The sequence below is a fragment of the Macrobrachium nipponense genome, chromosome 29 (genome assembly GCF_015104395.2).
Source record: "Macrobrachium nipponense isolate FS-2020 chromosome 29, ASM1510439v2, whole genome shotgun sequence".
NCBI lineage: Eukaryota > Metazoa > Arthropoda > Malacostraca > Decapoda > Palaemonidae > Macrobrachium > Macrobrachium nipponense.
The window spans coordinates 29,543,323-29,562,750 of NC_061092.1; the positions used below are offsets into that span (position 1 = coordinate 29,543,323).

Genomic DNA, 19,428 nt, shown 5'->3' on the forward strand with positions numbered 1-19,428 from the left:
ATTTTGTTATTGTCTTGTGCTTTTTGGCTTTTTGCTTTTTTTTATTTGTTATTTCTTATGCTGTTTATGTACACGTATATATTATTTCAGCTTTTGTCAGTTTGTTTAGGTTATCCCTTAAGCATGGTTCAAACAATGTCATAGTATGGATATATGCCTTAAGATTTTGTAAAGATTTTGTTATTAGTATAGACTTTTTTTTTATTATTATCGTAGCATCAATTAGTTGTAGGTAGCTTACACTCTGTATGAATTAATAAATTACTATATTATTTTATTTTATTTTGCAGGACCCTCATCGCAAAGTACAATATGTTGTCCAGTGGATCCAAAAAACGTGCATACTGGGCCCCCTACTGGAAGTGGTAGAGGGCCAGAAACTCCAGCAAATAGCATGGGGCAGTGCAGTGGGGGTACAGGCCAAAATGGAGGGGGAAATTATCATTATCAGTACCCTCCAACTCAACAGCAGCCACCTCATCAACCACACACTGGAACTCAACAAGGATGTGGTACAACACCTGTGTACCAGACTGGTCCTCTTACCACTGTAATGACCACTGGTACTCAACCAACCATCCAGGTGTATGGTGCTGTTGTGCCCCAACAAGCATTAACTTTTGTTCCATCCCAGGACACCCAGGCTGCTACTGCCCCTCCTCCTAGTGCCCCCCCACCAGTGCCTGCCCCAGTGCCTCCCAACGTGCCTCTCTCTCATCCTCAACCTGCCACCACAGCTTCTGCTACTACAGCTACTACAATGGTGGCCATAGCACCTATAAGTGTAACTGTACCTATGGGGCCAGGAACTCAAGTTGGTGCTCCACAGTCTGCAGTTAGTTCTGATAAACAGTTAGCTGTCACTTCTGAAAAACCAAATGTTTCGGTTTCAGAGGTACCTCCAACAACTGCCATGGTGTCACATTCGGCTACAGCTTATGTAACAGGGGTGTCTCAGGCTAAATTGGTGTCAATGCAACCTCCATCTCCTGGGCGACCACAGCCTGTAACAGCTCCTACACACGTGACATCAACTGTGATGTCTGGAAGATTTTCTGTTACAGCTCCAACACAAGTCACTTCATCACTTTTACCAGGAAGACCCCAACAAGCTGTAGCTCCAACTCAGGTTACAACAGCTATTGTGTCTGGCATGCCCCACACAACAATTGCATCTTCCCATGTTCCCACATCCTCAGTTACTGTGACTCCAAGATCTAATCTGGGCACAACAAAAGATAAGAGTATTTTTACTGCCAGCATATCTCAGCCTTCCACATCATCCAATATCTCAGTATCTTCTGGAAAGTCCCTGGATGTACCAAAAGAACCTGTGGCAATGGGTACTTCAGGTGTCACACAAATAACTACTGCTGTTGTTACTGGTGTGCCTAAGTGTAGCTCATCAATTCATGTATCAACAGCTTTAGCTGATTCTGAAACCAAATTGACATCTTTAGTAGGCATGCATGTAACTAGAGAACAGGAATCAATGGTTCATGCAAAAAACAATGATATAATAGATATTGTAGATTCTCCCACAGATTGCACCTTAACTAAAGTTTGTACAGAAAGTATAACATCACAACCAGAAGTTATAGTGGATACCTCCAGGTATAACACAAGTTCAGTTGGGAATAACAGTTCTGTTTCTGTTGTGCCAAAGCTGCCAGGAGTATCAGTGCAAACCACCACAGCTGTTGTATCAGGTGTGCCAAAACCACCAAAATCTTCATCACAACTTGCAACTGCTGTTGTGTCAGGTATACCTAAAGCTTCCTCCAAAGTTTGTGGATCAACTGAAAGTGGACCTTCCAGCTCACTATCATATTCAGTGCAGTCTGGTATTGTGGGTAATTGCAGTGTCTCGGAATCAATGAAAGTTTCCCATTCTGTTTCTTCTATTTCTAATGAGTCATTATCATCATTATCAACAAAATTTACTACAGCTGTAGTTTCTGATGTGCCTAGACCAACCAAAGCCTCGAACCAAGCCACCACAGCAGTTGTCTCATGTCTGCCCAAATCTCCAAAAGTATGCACACAACTAGCTACTGCCATTGTTTCGGGTGTACCAAAGCAACCTCATGATATACCTTTATCATCGACAGCAGTTTCTGTTGTGCCCCCTTCATTTAAGTCATCTCAAGATACTTCATTAGGTATCCAAGCACTTTCTAGTCCTCGTAAAGCATCTCCACAAGTCACCACAGCAGTTGTGTGTGGTGTTCCAAAGTCATTTAATGCAGTAGAACAAGTTTGCTCTGCTGTAACTGGCTTACCTTCAAAATCACCACGGTTACCACCTGCCACCACTGCCATAGTTTCTGGGGTCCAAAAGCTAAATACATCTTCACTACCTGTCCATACAGTTTCTGAAGTAGCTAAATCTCCATTTCCCCAAACATCTGTTAATGCTTGTGGTGTGAGTAAATTGGCTTCCTCTCAGTCAAACACAGCAATAGTGTCTGGTGTTCCTAGGGTATCTGTGGCACCTACACACATTACTAAAATGAAACCGGAAGTGTCAAAATCTGTAACCGAAAATACATCAAGTGTCAGCAATTCTGGGGCTGCGAATACCACACAAGCTGCCAACCTCATAAGACCTCAAGTTCCTTATGTAAGCAAAGAAGGCCCTAGTCCTCTGCAAACAAGTTTCAAGAAAGATAATGTGATGCAGTCGCCTTCACAAGAAAATAAAACTATGGCAGTATCACCAGTAATAAGTACAGTGCCTGATTCCCATGCTAATGTCTCTAACTCGGTGAAAATAATTAAAGAAGGATCAAAAACTACATGCTCAGTGTCCCCCATGAATGTTAGTGAAGGACTTAAAGTTTCTCCAGTATTGAAAAGCAATAGAGAAAGCACATTAAACATTCCTAGTAATGTCATAGAAACACCCAAACCAATTAGTAGCATATCATCTAGACTACCCATTGCAGATTTGAAAATTCCAGAGCCCACTGCAAATTGGAGTCCAAAAGGAATAGACAGTGCAAGAAAAAGTGATCCATATTGTGCCTCAAATATTATTACCCAGACTACTGTCAGTACAGCACCTGTGTCAGATTCAACACATACAACCAGCTGCTTGTCACTGAAGAGTTCCAGTCATGTTGTTGCTTCTTCCTCAGTTGTTAATTGCAGTGTTAACCAGGTGAATCATAATCTTAGTAACCCATCAGCAACAAATACAGCTCCTTTATCTACATCTGTTTCTACTGTTGATGCAAAATCAGTTGTGGGGGAAAGTGGGAAAACTCTAGCTTGTAGTAAAGTACAGCAGAATACAACAAAGGAAGGAGGAAGTAGTGTCAGTAGTGATTCACATAGCTCAGGCTATCAGAGGCCAAGTACTCGTCATCTCCTCTGCCAGTCATTGCCTAGACCAACATTAACGAAAACTGCAACAGCAAGTTTAGCAAAACCTAAAGCCTCGTCTAATTCTAATATCCAGAGAATGTTGGTGAAATCTGAAGATAAATCTAAAGATATAAAACCTAACATTCCAGAAGATGTTCCTAATAACCTAAGTAATTCAAATTCTTGTGGCTCATTTTCTACTATAATGCCTTTGAAAGTATCCACAAAAAAGGAAATAGATACAGAACTTGAAGATGTGAAAACAGACATTATCAATACCGTACCTGTGGGTCGTAAGAGGGGTAGGCCTCCAAAAGTACGTGATTCCAGTAGTGATAGTAATACAGCTTCAGATTCAAGTGCTTACCATAACCCTAATAAGGTGAAGCCCAAATTAAGTGCTACACTTGAAAAAAAACCTTTTACTAAAGAGGAGAGTGATGTGAAAAGAAGTAAATTGTCAGATACAAATCTGCAGAGTGGAAAAACCCTGAGATCACAATCTGAGGATAAAAAGAAATTGAAATTACACTGCCCTAAGACTCCAAATTCGCCATCGAAGAGTATTGATAGTAAGCAAGACATAAAGTTAACCAGTGCAATTAAAACTGAAGATATGCCAAAAATTAAAGTTGAAAAAGTTTCCCCTAAAGGAGTAGCAAAGCATTCACCCCCTTTGAAGGATGCCTCCAAAGAAATGTTTTTTAAAAGTAAGTTTTTGAATGGTCAAGATTTGCCTCTTACAAGTCCTTTTTTATCGAAAAAATGTGATTTGTCTGTGCCTGGAAAAACTATGGGGTTTAATAGTTTAAAAGATACAAAATCATCAAAAGAAATAAGAAAATCCTCACCTGTGCTAAATGACCAAAGAATGTCTAAAAATAATGTAGTTACACCAAAATCAAAACCAAAGGAGGCTGATAAAAATTTTTTATATCAAGTAATACTCTTAAGAGAAAAAATAGTGATACATTAGGAGCAGATGAGGCAAAAAATGCATCGTCTAGTATGGCCAAGGCAAATCCAAGTGAAGGTTCCTCTTCATCCTCTAGAAGCTCTGTGGGTGTAAAGCAGCAAACTATGAAATCGCAAAGGAAAGAGAAAGTTTCTAAAGGGGGTTCTCAAAGATCTTCCCCAAATGGAAAAATGAATAGAAAGAAAAGTCTCCTGTCATATTTGAAAGAAAAAAACAATGAAAGTGATACTTCAAGTGTTGATTCTGAAGCTGCTAGTGGTAGCCGTAGAAGATCAAGGAGCAAGGAGGACTCCCCAAAAGCCAATAGTGCCTCCTCTTTCCCTCCTTTTCCCCCACAGCCTATAAATCAGGGTTCTCGTCGCCGTAGTGCTGCCGCCCAGGGAAAGAGTAAAGCCCCTAAGAAACCAAAGTGGGTTAATAATTGGTCTTGGGAAGGTGAACCTTTCGAAGGGAAGATATGGTTACGAGTAAGTGACTGTTTTTTTTATATATTTAAAAAACTAAAGTTTCAGTATTTATCAGACCTGTTTTTATGTTCTGTTTAAATTAAGTCTTATTTCATTCTATAGCATATAAAGCAATCTTTTTTTTTATTTACAATGATTAGCAAAATATGTATTCTATTGTAGTCAGTATATTTAAGGTTGGAGAAACTGAGCTTTTTGTGATTCTTGAAGTTGTAGGGACTTGTCTCATACTGCTTAATTATTACTCTTGCTTCAGATTCTACATTAAGTTTTCTGATGTATAGCCTTAGTGAAAAGTTACTGAGATGGATAAAATAGTAAACAGATAATTTTTATTTTTTCAGAGTATGGTTTTATAATTGAAAGTAGTCCTGTATTTTATTGAATAGAATTTTAACCTGATGAAAGAAACATTGAAATGGTGTTGCAACTTCCATGCAATAAACTTATGTTGACTCTGTATTGTATTGTGATATCAGTTAGCATAAATATTTTTTCAGTTTTAAGTAAATCCCAATTTTTAAATAGGAAATGTTATTTTCAGTGTTCAATTGCCATAGATATCCGTTTTAATTTCTCTATTTTAAGGAAATGGTTGTTTTATTAGCCAATACATTCATTTTCTGTGTTGGCAAAACCCAGTAATGACAACTGGTAAAGCTGTGCACATGCACACACAAATTAAAAGTTGTGGAAGGGCAAAGATTTTACACATTGAAGTAGTCAATATAGACAGTAATACATTTTGGGAAAGAATCCATTTAAAACAAAAGGGGAGCAGAAGATGACTAGGGCTATACAAGTTAGAAAGGGGTGAAGATGTCAAAACTGGTATGATAAAAGCAGACCTGGACTTATGACCAAACTGTGGTATGAAAACCCTTTAACTCTTTGAGATTCCTGGGTACTATTCTATAACTTGTGTGATAAAATGTACTTGGTTCAAGATGGTTACTGAAGAGATCATTTTCTGTTGCTTGCTGTGAATATATTTTTAAATAAGTAATGGTTTTGATCTCATTTTGAAGCCAAATAGTTGTAATTTTAAGTATGTTTAAAAATTATAAAACAGAAAATTATTAACTCAACATGTCAGAGTTAGCAGACGATAGAAATTCGTTTACTTTGTGTATTTCTTTTAAGCAAAATTATTTGTAAATTTTCCACCATGAAAAAATGCAATGTTAACTTCCTGAAGTTTAAGTTCTCTATTTAAAACTAATTTCAGCCTTAATCTCTTGAAACTGCATTTCCTGTTGTGTGAAATGAATTTAAACTACCCCCAAACACCCTTCTTATGTTATGATGCTGTGTGATATGGAAATAATTCTATTGAAATAATTCTATTGTTAATGGATGACATTAGAATCTCGAAGGGTTAAGAGTATGTACTGACTGACAATCACATTTAGAAAGGATAGTAAGAGGACAGTAAAAGCAAGGACTATGGACTGCCATTAGCTATTCAAAATGGCTACTTTAATTTTGTAATGTTGCCAGTTGTTTTTTTTTTTATCCATATGTGATATGTAGTGTGTGTGTGTGTATACACTATATAGTGTGTGTATACCAGTGATATGTCGCATTCCCTTAATTACTGTACTGAGCAGGGCCAGTGTTGCTTAACCTTACTGATTGAGAGACTATACATAGTCAATTTCATTTCATCTGTCCACCTACACATAAGATGTCACCTGTTCATGGGTAGCACTTAGTTGGCTGACAATCAGTGTTTCCAGTGTTGTTGGCTTATTGTGATAAATATTAAATTATTTCTTCAATAACATTTGAATGTAAATATTCACAAGGAATCCTCTCCCCCCTTCTAAATCATAAACATACTCGTTTGTATTTGTAATATGCCAACAAAAGCACACAAAAAATGAGCTTGTATCAGACAGTCTACTAAGATCAATTGCAAATGAATGATGAACTTTCAATAATTAAGATTTATCTCATAGTAAAGCCCATACTACATTTAGACCTATACTCACGAACTGCTCAAATCACAATATTTTCTTATTCAATTTTTATTCTATGTACAGTTTCATTGCATATAAAAATTGGTTGGTCTGTCTCATTCTATGAAAGCATCATTCCAATGCCCAACAATGAAAAAATATGTCTAGACTAGCTTAGATAATATTTCATATTTTTCAAATATTAAGTTGCTCATGTCATTTACATACAAGAAATTATTAATAGATATCATTTGCACTAACAGGTTGTGAGTTGACTATGACAAGTTCATCATTCATGTGCTAAAATTGTTATGTTATAAATTAGCATTTTTAGGATCTAAATAAGAAGTTGAGAGGGTTCTTTGTACATAGAAGCATTCAGTTGTATTACTGAACAAATATTTTGCATCCTCATGGTAAGCCTATGACATCAGAAACATTGATTTCAGCCAATTTAGAGCTAGATATGCTATATGCCACATAAACTTAAAACTCTGCATTGATGAGTAGATTGATAGAATGAGTAGACAGAGGAAATGAAATACTTTAATGCTGTAGCAAACATCCCTCAGCCTTGGCATTCACTGGTGGTGGGTGATTGCCAAATTCTAGGTATACAAAGCCAAAGAGGACATTCTAGCATTAAAGCTGTTGAACTTAAGCATCTCCTTTCTTCTGGAATTTTAAATTAAAAGTTAATTACTATTGTTTATTTTGAATTGACAGTTTGTTATTTAGTTAACAGTAATGCCTATGTAAAATTATTAAAAGAATACATTTTAATTTGGTTTTGAGTTTTACAGGTGATCATATAATTAAAGAAAGTTTTGTTGTCTATTTATATTTAGTTCCTTCATGAACCCTGGGTGAATTACATTGTAACCTTAATTGTAGGAGCCAGTTCTTTCATGATTGCAGTGTAAAAAATTATATATGGGTATGAAAAATCCCAGCTTAAACAGAAATAGTTCTCTCACAAATCAATATTCTTTTACAAGCATACTCATGTGAATAGGAATAAATTTGCAGAGAAAATACTCTACAAGGACACTATATAGAAAATGTAAATAAAAAAATTTTAACCATTTTTTTGATACTTATAAAATTTTAATTTTAGATATCAGTGAAAATAATGATAATATTATTTCATGTGTCTTCCAGGTACAGTTTTACCATTGCAAATTTAATCTATTTAGGATGTTTAGCCATATTGTCATGAATTTCAAATTTAAAGATTACTTGTAATAATTTACCACTTCAATGTTCTGTACTTAATTTTGAATTGCATTCCAAAGACTACTGATGAAAATTAACACCAAAATACTTTCCAACAGAACGATGAACTGCCATTAGTTCGAACATGCTATACAGCCATACGCCACAAGGAAGGAGATATTGTTCGGGTCCGAGATTGTGTTTTGTTAAGGTCTGGCACACGGAAAACTGACTTGCCATTTGTTGCAAAAATTGCCTCTCTGTGGGAAGATCCTGAAACTTGTAAGTATATAATTTGTTTTTCTTGATTACTATAACCACGTGTAAAATAAGATTACATAGTTTACGTTCTTTTCTTTAGACCTTGTGTCCTTTTCTTACTTAAAATAGAGACTTGCTGTAATCCACACTATGATCTTGGGTCTAATATCCGGGAAAACACCAGTAAATAACTACATCACTAATCTGTGTTATGTGATCTTCACTTTTGATGTTTATTCTGTGTTTGGTGACCACTTTTGATTATTTAGAATACTTTAAACTGTACATAGTTTAAGGTTAATAAATACATTAGGAGCATTTTAATACATGTTTATATACAGCCTTTTCTGATAATTCTTATATATACAGCCTTCTCACAGTGCCTCCATCCGAAGAAAGTATGTACTATAGTAATTATTTATAATTCACAGCATTATACTCCAGGCAGTCTTAGGTTAATTAAGGGTAGTATTGTAATTGCATTTGTAGGATTGCAAGTGATCAAATGAAGCCCTCTAACACTGCTGCCCTAGGAGCACATTTCTGCTTTGTTGGCAGCTATGGAGTACTGACAGATATTTAAATCCATACCTCAGTATTCCAAGTGACCCATCTTTTCTGTTTCTGCTGAGGAACTCCATGCTGTTGAGCCTCTTGTAGTGTATTAAGCCTATTTACATGATTTTTTAAAATATAACCTTACATTTATCAGTGATATACATACTCAGTTTATTCATGATTTTGTTTATCAATAATATTGGCTCAGTTTATTCATGATTTTGGTTATCAGTAATATTGGCTCAGTTTATTCATGCTTTGCCAATGCAGTTACTAATTCTTCTTGATTAGGTAGCTGTTGGTTGGGATGAAGGCATGAAACAACCTCGACTAAAATGTAGGTTCTTTATTAGGTAAGGTTACAACGCATCAAAGACCATGTGTGTTTGCAACTGAACTCTGAGAGGGGAAGTGGAGTACTGCTAGGCATTGGATTTGAATGTACTATTTGGTTGCCACTTATCAATATACTGTACTTGTGAGGCAAGAATACATTAAATAATGACAAATACATGTTACTTATAGTTTATACCATACACCTCCCTCTCTCCTTCACACTCTTGGTCCCATCTCGAGCAGGTTCTTCACCTGGAAAACCTGGGAGATCTATGTTGGAGGACATTGTGTCCATGTGAAGGGCCAAAGGGATGTGAGGTAGAGGGTCAGCACCAGGGTAGGTATTGAGTACAAGAAGCTCCAGTTCCTCCAGTATACTTGTCCACTGGGGAGACCTTGTCCTGTCCCAGTGGTGAGAAATCAGATCCTGACTGACTGTCCAACTTCTAGTTTGGGTAGGGGATGTGTATGTTGATTGCAAAACCTTTGTACAAGTCGGCTCTGGCAGTAGCACAGCAATTGCAGCCCCTGACTTTCTTGAGCCATTCCTACAAGAATGATCGATGATGAGCAGGCACACAGGAGCTATGAGTGGTCAATTAGGATTTGTGCATGGAAGCTGCCTGTGATGTTTGAATTGTTTTGTAGAGGCCTCAGCATGGCTATTGGATTACATTTAGTACAGGGAAGTAATGAGATGATGTACTCTCCGTCACTCCATGAAATATCTGAATTAACAGCTGGTGAATTTAGGTTCACCATCGTTCCTGAGGTGAAGTGGGAAACCGTCCTCCTTAAAATGTCTGCAGAAGATCCTGATCGTTGCAGAGATGACAGAGTCCCTGTGACATTGAAGAAGTTTGTTGACACAGACTCAAAGGGCCTAGTAGTGGTTTCCATTTTGAAGAGGTTCCTGCTGTTAACTCCCTTGGAGTTGTTGTTCAGGGAGGTTTCTCCCTGAAGGGGATAAGGTATCCTCTCTCGAGGATAGAGAGGGACCAGGCGTCCGCCCCCCTCTGAGCCCAGACTTTTGCAAACTTCAGAAGTCTGGCTCCTACTGTAGTCTGGAGGACTGTTGTCTCACTGGGGTTTCGTGAATGGTTTTCGTGAAGATCTTCCTCTCTTGACTGGTCTCCTACTCCTAAGAGAGGATCTAGATGCAGTTCTCCCTCGAAAGGGCTGTTGAAAAGAAGTCTTCTCTCTTTTGGCCAAAGGCACTGCAGGTTTCAGTCTCTTAGCAGACTGAGCAAGAAGATCTTGCGTTGCTTTCTCGGATAAGGACCTCGAGATGTCCTTAACAGTCTCTTGTGGAAACAGTTGGCTTGAAAGGGGCGAATACAGCAAGGAGGCTCTCTGTAGAGGAGACACTGATTTGGCCAAAAAAAAAACTGCAGACCGCCCTCTTCTTAAGAACCCCGGATCGAAGAGTGAAGCAATTTCCGTGGATCCACCCATCACGGCCTTATCCAAACAAGAAAGGACACTGGTCAACACGTCCATCGTCACAAAGTCTGGGTCCTGAGCTCTCTTGGCCAGGGCTCCCAAGGCCCAATCCATCAAATTGAAGACCTCAAGGGTGCGAAACAGACCCTTAAGCAGATGGTCCATTTCGCACATCCCCCAAGAAGCCTTCGCCGATAGAAGAGAGCGTCTTCTTGAAGAATCCACTAAAGATGAGAAGTCAGCATCGGCCGAAGAAGGTAGACCCAATCCCATAGGTTCTTTAGTGTCATACCAGACACCTGGTTTACCTGCCAGCTTAGAAGGAGGACAGAAAAAAACTGTCTTACCCGCTTCCTTCTTAGAGAGGAGCCAGCTCTCTAAGCTCTTAATTGCTTTCTTCGTAGAAAGCATTGGACGCATTTTGACGAAAGAAGGGGACTTCGAAAGCTTAGTGCTTGATAGAAGAGATCCTGGCGAAGGAGGATCCGCTGGGCGAAGCGAGTCCCCAAACTCCTGAAGTTGCAGGGCTGCCAGTCTCTTGTAATCAGAGACGCCCGCATCTTTAGGAGCTTCATCCTCAGAAACTTCTTCAAAAGTAGCATTAGGGGAAGAAGGCTTCTTCGGGGAAGGAGTCCTAGAAGGAGAGGGGCTCTTCTCCTTCGAAGGAAGCTTAGAAGAACTCGCTTCTGCTGGAAGGGGCCTAGCAGGAGAAGAACGACTGCTGCTAGGCGCCTGACGCCTCACAGGCTCTTGGCGCCTGAGAGGGGAAGAGCTTGCGCCTTTGCAGGAGAATCTACCAGGAGTAGGGCACGAATCCAGGATCAGGCTCTTTCCAGGCTCTTGGCACCTGTGAGGAGAGGCGCTTGCGTCACGTTGGGAGCGCCTGTCAGGAGCTACGCTCCTTGGGGTAGAAAAGCGCCTGCCAGGAGAGGCGCTTACTTCCTTTCGATGAATCCTGAGAGAGGAATAACTTGATTCTCCTAAAGAGCACCTAATAGGAGTAGGGCGCGAAGCACTAACCAGGCTCTTCTCAGGCTCTTGGCTGCCCGGAGGCGCGCTAGTGTAACATCATGAGCGCTTGGGAGGAGTAACTCGCCTTGGAGGAGAAAAGCGCCTGACATCATGATGGCACCTGCTAGGAGAGGCGCTAGAATCTCTCCGAGAACGTCTAGGGGGGAGAGAACTGCTCACCGCTCTCTCTGTGTCTACGGGAAGAGCGGAGACTTTCCTGCTCCCTTAGCCTGCAAGGGGAGGAGCTTCTATCCCTTGGAGAGCGCCCTAAAGGAGAATGGAGTACGCTACTCCTACGTACGGAGCGCTGTTCCTGGCGCCTGCCAGGAGAGGGGCTTGAGCCCTTCCCAGGGCGTCTAGAAGAATCCAGGAGCTTACTCGATGAAGAGCGCCTGGCCGGAGTCGCCGATCGTTCGTGATGAGACGAAGCATAGTCGAAAGATTTAGCTGGAGAGGAGCGTCTTCCATGGGAGAGGCGACTGCTAGTGTCCGAACGCCGACTAGACGAAGGTCTCTTAAAAGAGCTCTTGACAGGAAGAGAGGTGTCCTTCCTGCGAGAAGACCCCTTGGAAAGAGAGCCTACTAAAGTGGATAACTGCTCTTGTAGGCCCACCAAAAACTTCTTGGTCGAAGAGTGAATTCCTTCAGGAGAAGAATCAGGCGACCTCATTGTTCTCTTCTCCTGAGCGGGAGAATACTCCGGAAAAGGCTCGGGGCTGGAGTCTAACACGTCTCCTCCAGGAGGCTTCCAGGCTCTTTTCAGGGGGCGAGACTTCGAAGCGGAGCTTCATCCACATCTCGGTGAGGATGAATCCGAGTCAGAAAAACACTTCCTAAGGATGCTTTGTCTATAGCGATCCAAGGCAGCCTGGGACAAGTCTACAGGTTCTGCCAAAGGGACGCCTGACCGTTGGGAATACTCTACATCCCCCTTGCGGCTTTCAACATTCCTCCTCCCTTGGTCATGGGAGTCTGAAAGAGGTCTAGGCCTAGGGGCAATGCGGAGTCGGTCAGACGCCCCCTCCACTGCACTGGGGACACTGCACACGTCATTGCACACTTCACTCTTACCTTGTTCCATCTCTCGTAATTGCGCTTGCAAATTACGGATAGACGCTTTCACAGCAGCCCTCTCCGAAGACGAATCTACGAGTTCGCTGCGGGGGGAAGGAGCTGAAACCGCATTAGAAGTAGGAGAAACTACATTAGGGTTAGAATGACCGTCCTGATCAATAGAGCAGGACCTACTGGAACTTCTAGCTGAAGCCTTCCTGATTCTATCTTTCTCCAATTTCTTTACATACGCAGTCAAACTCTTCCATTGAATCTCAGTCAAACTTCCACATTCATCACAAGTGTTACTAACAGAGCATTCATTCCCCCTACATTTAGCACAAATAGTGTGAGGATCCACTGAAGCTTTCGGCAACCTCACCTTACATCCTTCTTTCATACACACTCTAAAGCGAGCTTCAGGTGTAACATCAGACATATTGAAGAAAAATTCCAAAGCAAATCCAAAACACGGTCCAAAAACAGCGTATGCAAAAGCCAAAGATTAAATACTTCACCAAAAACAATCCTCAGCAAAGCAAGCAAGAATTCCATGCAGGAGGAACCAACAACGATGTTGTTGGTACCGGCGACAGAGAAAATCTGATTAGAAAACGGGAATGGTCCTTATTCCCGCCACCCAGCGGCGGGAGAGGGTGATCACCTGACCTACCTGTAGCGTGTGCCGTGAGTTTTGAATTCTGTCGGGCCGTCAGAGACATTAGCTAAGTATATATCTGCCGGGGAAGTTGCATGTACAAAATCTTGAGATCATGCAGTCTTGAAGACATGTACAACGGTTTCTCCCTTGCTGAAGTACAAAGATTTTGAGTAACCCTGTCAGCGTCCTCTTTGGCTGCTTCATGGGTGGTGGCGATGGTCCTGATTTATGGCAGTCAACACAGTCGGTTTCATTCTGTGGTTTGAGTTGGTTGATAGGGGCACACGGCGGCGTCGGGTATGGTGAGTTGCTTGCCAGCACGCCACACAGCTCTCAACAGATACGGCAAGATTTTTTTCCTCGAGACATTGCAAAAGGTGATTCTTGACTTCACCCAGAGTCTAATGGTTAAGAATTGGAGGCCTATCAGGTGTGTCTTGGCTTCTGAGAGGAATTGGGAGCCACACTGTACTAAGCAGAGTCTCCCATTGTTATGGTCCTGTAGAAGGAAGGGTATCCTAGTCTGTTGAGTCTAGAAGCATTGCTCTGTAGGATAACTGGGAGAGCTAGATCAAAGTTGGCAAGAACTGGTGGGCTAGCCAGGGGCAATCTTCACTTGGCAAAATGCTCTGTCCTATTCCACGGTCCAAACAAATTGTACACACTTGGAACTCATGAGGGGTCTGAGAGGCTGAGCTATGTTAGTTATCTCAAGCATAAAGTTGGCCAATTGGTTCCCTAACCGCATGAATGAATGAAGATCTGTCAAGTTCAACAGTTTAGGGAAGTCCTTGATTTTGCTGCTGCTGTGTCAGGGTCTGCTGAAATGCTGTCTTTGGAGATCCAAAATCCGTAGAAGGTAAGAGTGGAGGCAGTAACCATAAACTTGTGATGCCAAACTTGTGGCACCTTGTCAACATCTCATGGATTCAGTGTAGATGGCTGGGGAAATCCTCATCGAACAGCAGAATGTCCTTTGTCTTCTTCCAGCAGCATGTACGTATCGTAATATCCCTGTTGGTTGCAGTGGCAGCAGTGAACCTGGCTGGCGGTGCACTTCTGTGCCATGGCCCAATATCCCTTGTGGACACAGTTGCTGCAGGTGCTGTCTACTGCTGGACACTGCTCTGTGAACCCATGTGTGCAGTTGCATAACTGGCATGAAACAATTTCCACGTTTCTTCTGCTTCATGTAGTTTGAGAGAGCAAAGCATGAATTGCAGAAGTGGCCTTCCTGCTTGCTCCATAGGTGTGACACGTTGATAATATCCTGTAGAGAGGCGTTGGTGTCAAGGGCTATGAGTCTCTCAGTCAGTTCTTCATCCCTGACTCACATGAGGATGATCATCTTCACCTGGGTTTGCTTACAAACCAAATATCTACCGGGACAGACATCTACTTCTCCTGCAATATTCTTGAGTCTTATGTATGTAAAAGTCGGAAAAAGACTCTCCCTCGTGACTGTTTGCAGGCGAGTAGCTCCCTACAATATAGATTCTCATTGTGGAGGCGCTTGATGTGTTCTTGAAGGGCATCCAAAACTTTGTCAACGCAAGGGTCCTTTGTGTCTCCAAGGCAAGACACATCCTCGTCTGGATTAACTGTTCCTCTCAGGGTAACTTGAGCAGATCCACCATAACTGAATAATCATCCCATCGACATCGTCATTTTTGAAAAATGTTAAAAGTTGCATCTGGGTGAAGGGGGTTTGGGTTCTGGGCAGTTGCTTTCTGTGGAGGGGGTTACTGATAGGGTCACTGCACCCTCTGGTGGCGAGGTAGGAGATGCAGGTGTCGAAGGAGGTGCTGAGGCCTCCTGTGGTCGCTTGCTGTTTGAGGGGGTTGGCATCTCCAGAAAGGCATTGTAGCAGTCTGTCTTGTTTCATGTAAATTTCATCCTTATCTCTCTCTCTCTCTCTCTCTCTCTCCTAGCATGATCCTTGATCTGTGGTTTCTCTGAGTATTGTATGAGCAAAAGAAAATCGGCTGATTGGGGGTACCATTGTCAGGGGATAGAGAGCTGGTGGGGACTGTGGATGGTTGAGTCTTCTGAATGCTGGGCAAGTGTGGTGTCGTCATGTTTGTCCTGAGAACATGGAAAATCCATTGTCAATAATTTTCTGTGCACCCCCACACAGTATTTCAAATCCAGTGCGTGAAATACTAGTTGGCTCGTTAGCACAACCTTACATGCACATTGGATACACTGTACATTACAGGAAATAAAGTTTGTTGCAACAGAGAGAGAGAGAGAGAGAGAGAGAGAGAAGCAGGTGAACTGTTGATGTATGGTCCTCTGTTGATTTTCCTCCAGTTCACTGTACCAGTTCACTGTAAGTAAGTGTTTTGTCCCTTCACTTGCACTTTGTAACTTCCTGTAATACTTACTGCGCCATGTTGGTTGGGATGAGATGTGAAGCAAGTTCATCTAAAATGAAGGTTCTTTATTGGGTAAAGTTACGATGCAACAAGGACAATGGTGTGAGTACAGAACTATGAGAGGGGAAATGGAGGACCGGTAGGCATTGGATTTGACTGTGCTCGGTTGCCACTTATCTGTACAGGCAGTCCCTGGTTATGGGGGGCGGGGGGGGGGGAGGGGGGGGGGGTCTGTTCTGACGGCTTGATGATAAGCGAAAATTGCCAATAACCGAAAATCAGCAATTTTCAGCATTTATCGGCGCCAACAGCTGGATTTTGTCACCGATAACTCAACTCATTAATGGTGCCTCTGTTAGGAATGTATCAGCGCTAATACTGGCAGTCCCCAGTTATTGGTGGGGGTTCCGTTCTTGGCAGGGTGCTGATAAGCAAAAACCGTCATTAACAGAAACTATGATTTATAAGTTTAGTTTAATGGCACCTCTGTTAGGTATGTTATGGTGCCATAACTTTATTATCAGCACCTTATGTAGCTGATACTAACTGAAACTTGGCCTGGTATGGCGCCATAAATCGCTGATTTTATAGACAAGTCCCATAAAATTAATTTGTGATGTGTTTAGTGATCCCCTATTGAAAGTTTTTTTATTAGTAGCTACCTTATCTTCAAATTCAGTGCAATATTAGTGTTGCTGTGGAAGTGATAACTTTGAAACTTTAAAGTATAATTTTCCATTAATAGATTTATGTACATTTTGTTTACTAAAAAGATTTACTTTAAGCTTTCATACATTTATTGTGTTTGTTTCAGGTTTATATATCAGTGTAATGGGTATGGAAGATTATTTTCATTTAAAATTAGGTCTGAATAATTGTTTCCAATAAGTAAATACATCCTTCTTATTTTAAATCATTCTTATTATTTCCACAGCGGATATGAAAATGTCCATTTTGTGGTATTACCGACCAGAACATACCGATTCTGGGAGAAGGCCAGAGGACCTCCAAGACGAAGTCTTTGCTTCCAAGCATCGAGATCACGTTAGTGTAGCCTGCATAGAGGATCGCTGTTTTGTTCTCACTTTTAATGAATATTGCAGGTAAGATTTATAACAAGTGCCATGTTTTTTTTTTTTACAAAATCTTGTGTGAGTAGTATCAGTGTTGGAAAAAAATCATTTGTGTGAGTAATATCAGTGTTGGAAAAAATAATTCTTATGAAGAGGATGTGCAGATGGCGCGTGAGTCGGGTAGTAGTAGCGGGAGCGAGGTAGGAGGAATAACCTTTGCAACAGCTCTTGCCGTGAGAGGGATTTTGGAAAGGAATCTACTAATTGGCAGAAGACCTGTGAGAATAGTGGCTTCCACTCGCCTTGTACTTTATACCCGACACCCTTTGGGTGCTCGCGCGAGGGTAGTAACCTCAGCATACAATGCTAGCTTTTTTCTCTGGTATACTATTTAGGATCTATTTATACTTGGAAAAGTGAGCTACAGGAACTTTTCACCGGGCGACACAGTCTTCCCCCAGAAATAGATTTTTCCTTCGTCAAAATCCCTTTTCTTTAGCCAAATAGTTTTTAGCCAAATAACTATTTGGCATGTAAACACTGAAGAGCACATTGCTATTGTTGGACACTTCTCTGGCCCCATAAATTTGGGTGCTTAATTATAATGTTTCCTCTTTTGACTGACAGGATAAAGGTAACTAGTTTTTCATATATAATGGGTTGCGGTTTTCTATTCTACAGGAAATAATGAAGATCAGGTACTAGCTTAGTTAGGTTAGCATTTGCACCCACACTCCCTAAGCTTTCCTACTTGTCTTAATGCAGTCCAAGCAGTTAAGTTAAAAGTTTACCTTTGGCTTCAAGACTTAAAAATTTTTAGTTTAAAAAATTTCATTTGTTTTATCACAAACATTTTATTTGCATTGAGCCCAAACAGTATCTCATGCTGGAGGTGTGCTATGTTGCTGTGTTTTTGTAAGTGAAAAAGGATATAAAGGGGGAAAGGAGTTCATGGGCCAAGAAGCATAAGGAAACCCAAGTATCAACAGGGAATAGGTCCAGAAGTTGATCTATAACCATTTAAAAATGTGAGAAGCACTAATTGGTTTGAGAGCCAGGCATTTTGTTTGATGGCCAAGACCAGCAGTCTCCAAAGTAATACCACTTATGGAGTAAAAAATTTAATTAATGATTGGAGATCAAAACCATCAATGAACAGCAAATTTCTAAGCTAGTGATGCTTCCTACTGGTGGTAGCTAGACAAAGCATATGGATAATGGCATTTTATATATATACTTTGGTTTTGGAAAAGAAATAATGCAAGAATTGTATTCAAAATAAAATTAGTGGGAAACTCATGATTTTTTTATCTATAAAAGTTTGTTCTATTGCATGGCACTATGACCATTCAAAACTAATTACAAACCAAAACCTGGGAAGCTTCTTGAAGTTGTCAGACTAGGGGGAAAAAAGCATTTTTACATTAACCCTTAAACGCCGAAGGGGTATATTAAAAATCGTCTTCCGTGTGCCGAGGCGGTCTTGGAGTGAGCGCGGAAGCAGAAAAATTTTTTTTTTTCAAAAAATCATAGCGTGCTTAGTTTTCAAGATTAAGAGTTCATTTTAGGCTCCTTTTTTTTGTCATTGCCTGAAGTTTAGTATGCAACCATCAGAAATGAAAAAAAATTATCATTATCATATATAAATAATGCAATACGTATATGATAGCGCGAAAACAAAATTTCATATATAATTGTATTCAAATCGCGCTATGCGCAAAACGGTTAAAGGTAACGAGTTAATTTTTTTTTCGTTGTAATGTACTACACTAAATTGCGATCAGTTTGGTATATAACACATTGTAAAACGACAAAAGCAACACAGAGAAAATATCACAAAATACAGTGGTACCTCGAGATACGAAAGGCTCAACTTACGAAATACTCGAGATACGAAAGCCAATACGAAAAATTTAACGGCTCTACATACGAAAAGTTTTCAAGATACGAAAGGTCGAGATTCGCCCGGATAACAATTTGGAAAATCGCGCCGCCATCTTAGTATACTAGTAGACTCGCCACCATCTTCCTGCTCTCCCATTGGTTCCTGATGCTAGTCGCAGCCATGAAATCCTTCTCTCCTATTGGCCAGCATCCCTCCCATCATGCATCTACTATGTACACATGGTGGCGTGGCTCGGCCACTCGGTACCAGCATTGTTATAGTACGCACGCGGTATTCGTTTTCGGGATCGTCAATGTGTACGTAATATTTAAAAAGAAAAGTGACCAAGACCTCTCACATGGGATAAGTGATCAAGGTCTCTCTCATGGGATAACTGGAAACTTTGCAAGGTTGGTAGAATCTCCACTCCCTGCTGAACAGAGGGTGTAGACCAATCATTTACAACATGCATACCAGTATGTAGTGTACGTATAATCAAGGCACTTCAGTTTATGTTGAAGGTCAGCAGCCGAACATTCAGTACCCAAATCAGTTGCAGAGAGAGCATTTGGTTGAACAGGGTTTTGATGGACACCAGGGCCAACAGAGTCATGAGGTGCAAAAAAAGAAAGTTGAAATTCTGTAAAAAAAAAAAAAAAAAAAAAAAAAAAAAAAAAAAAAAAAAAAAAAAAAAAAAAATTAAAAATAAAAAAAAGAAGAAAAAAACGGGAAAAATTAAAGCAGCTTTTCATAAAGTGCAATCATTTGTAGAAGACACTCC

At 40.6% G+C, this 19,428-nt stretch overlaps 1 protein-coding gene across 1 annotated transcript in view; it reads left to right on the forward strand.

Moving 5' to 3' along the window:
• Window positions 1–19,428, forward strand: part of LOC135206216 (mucin-2-like) — a 100,155-nt gene that overhangs the window by 67,044 nt on the left and 13,683 nt on the right. The window contains 4 exon segments of the mRNA XM_064237557.1: window positions 291–4,301; window positions 4,304–4,812; window positions 8,108–8,270; window positions 16,624–16,792. Coding sequence (XP_064093627.1) covers window positions 291–4,301; window positions 4,304–4,812; window positions 8,108–8,270; window positions 16,624–16,792 — 4,852 coding nt within the window.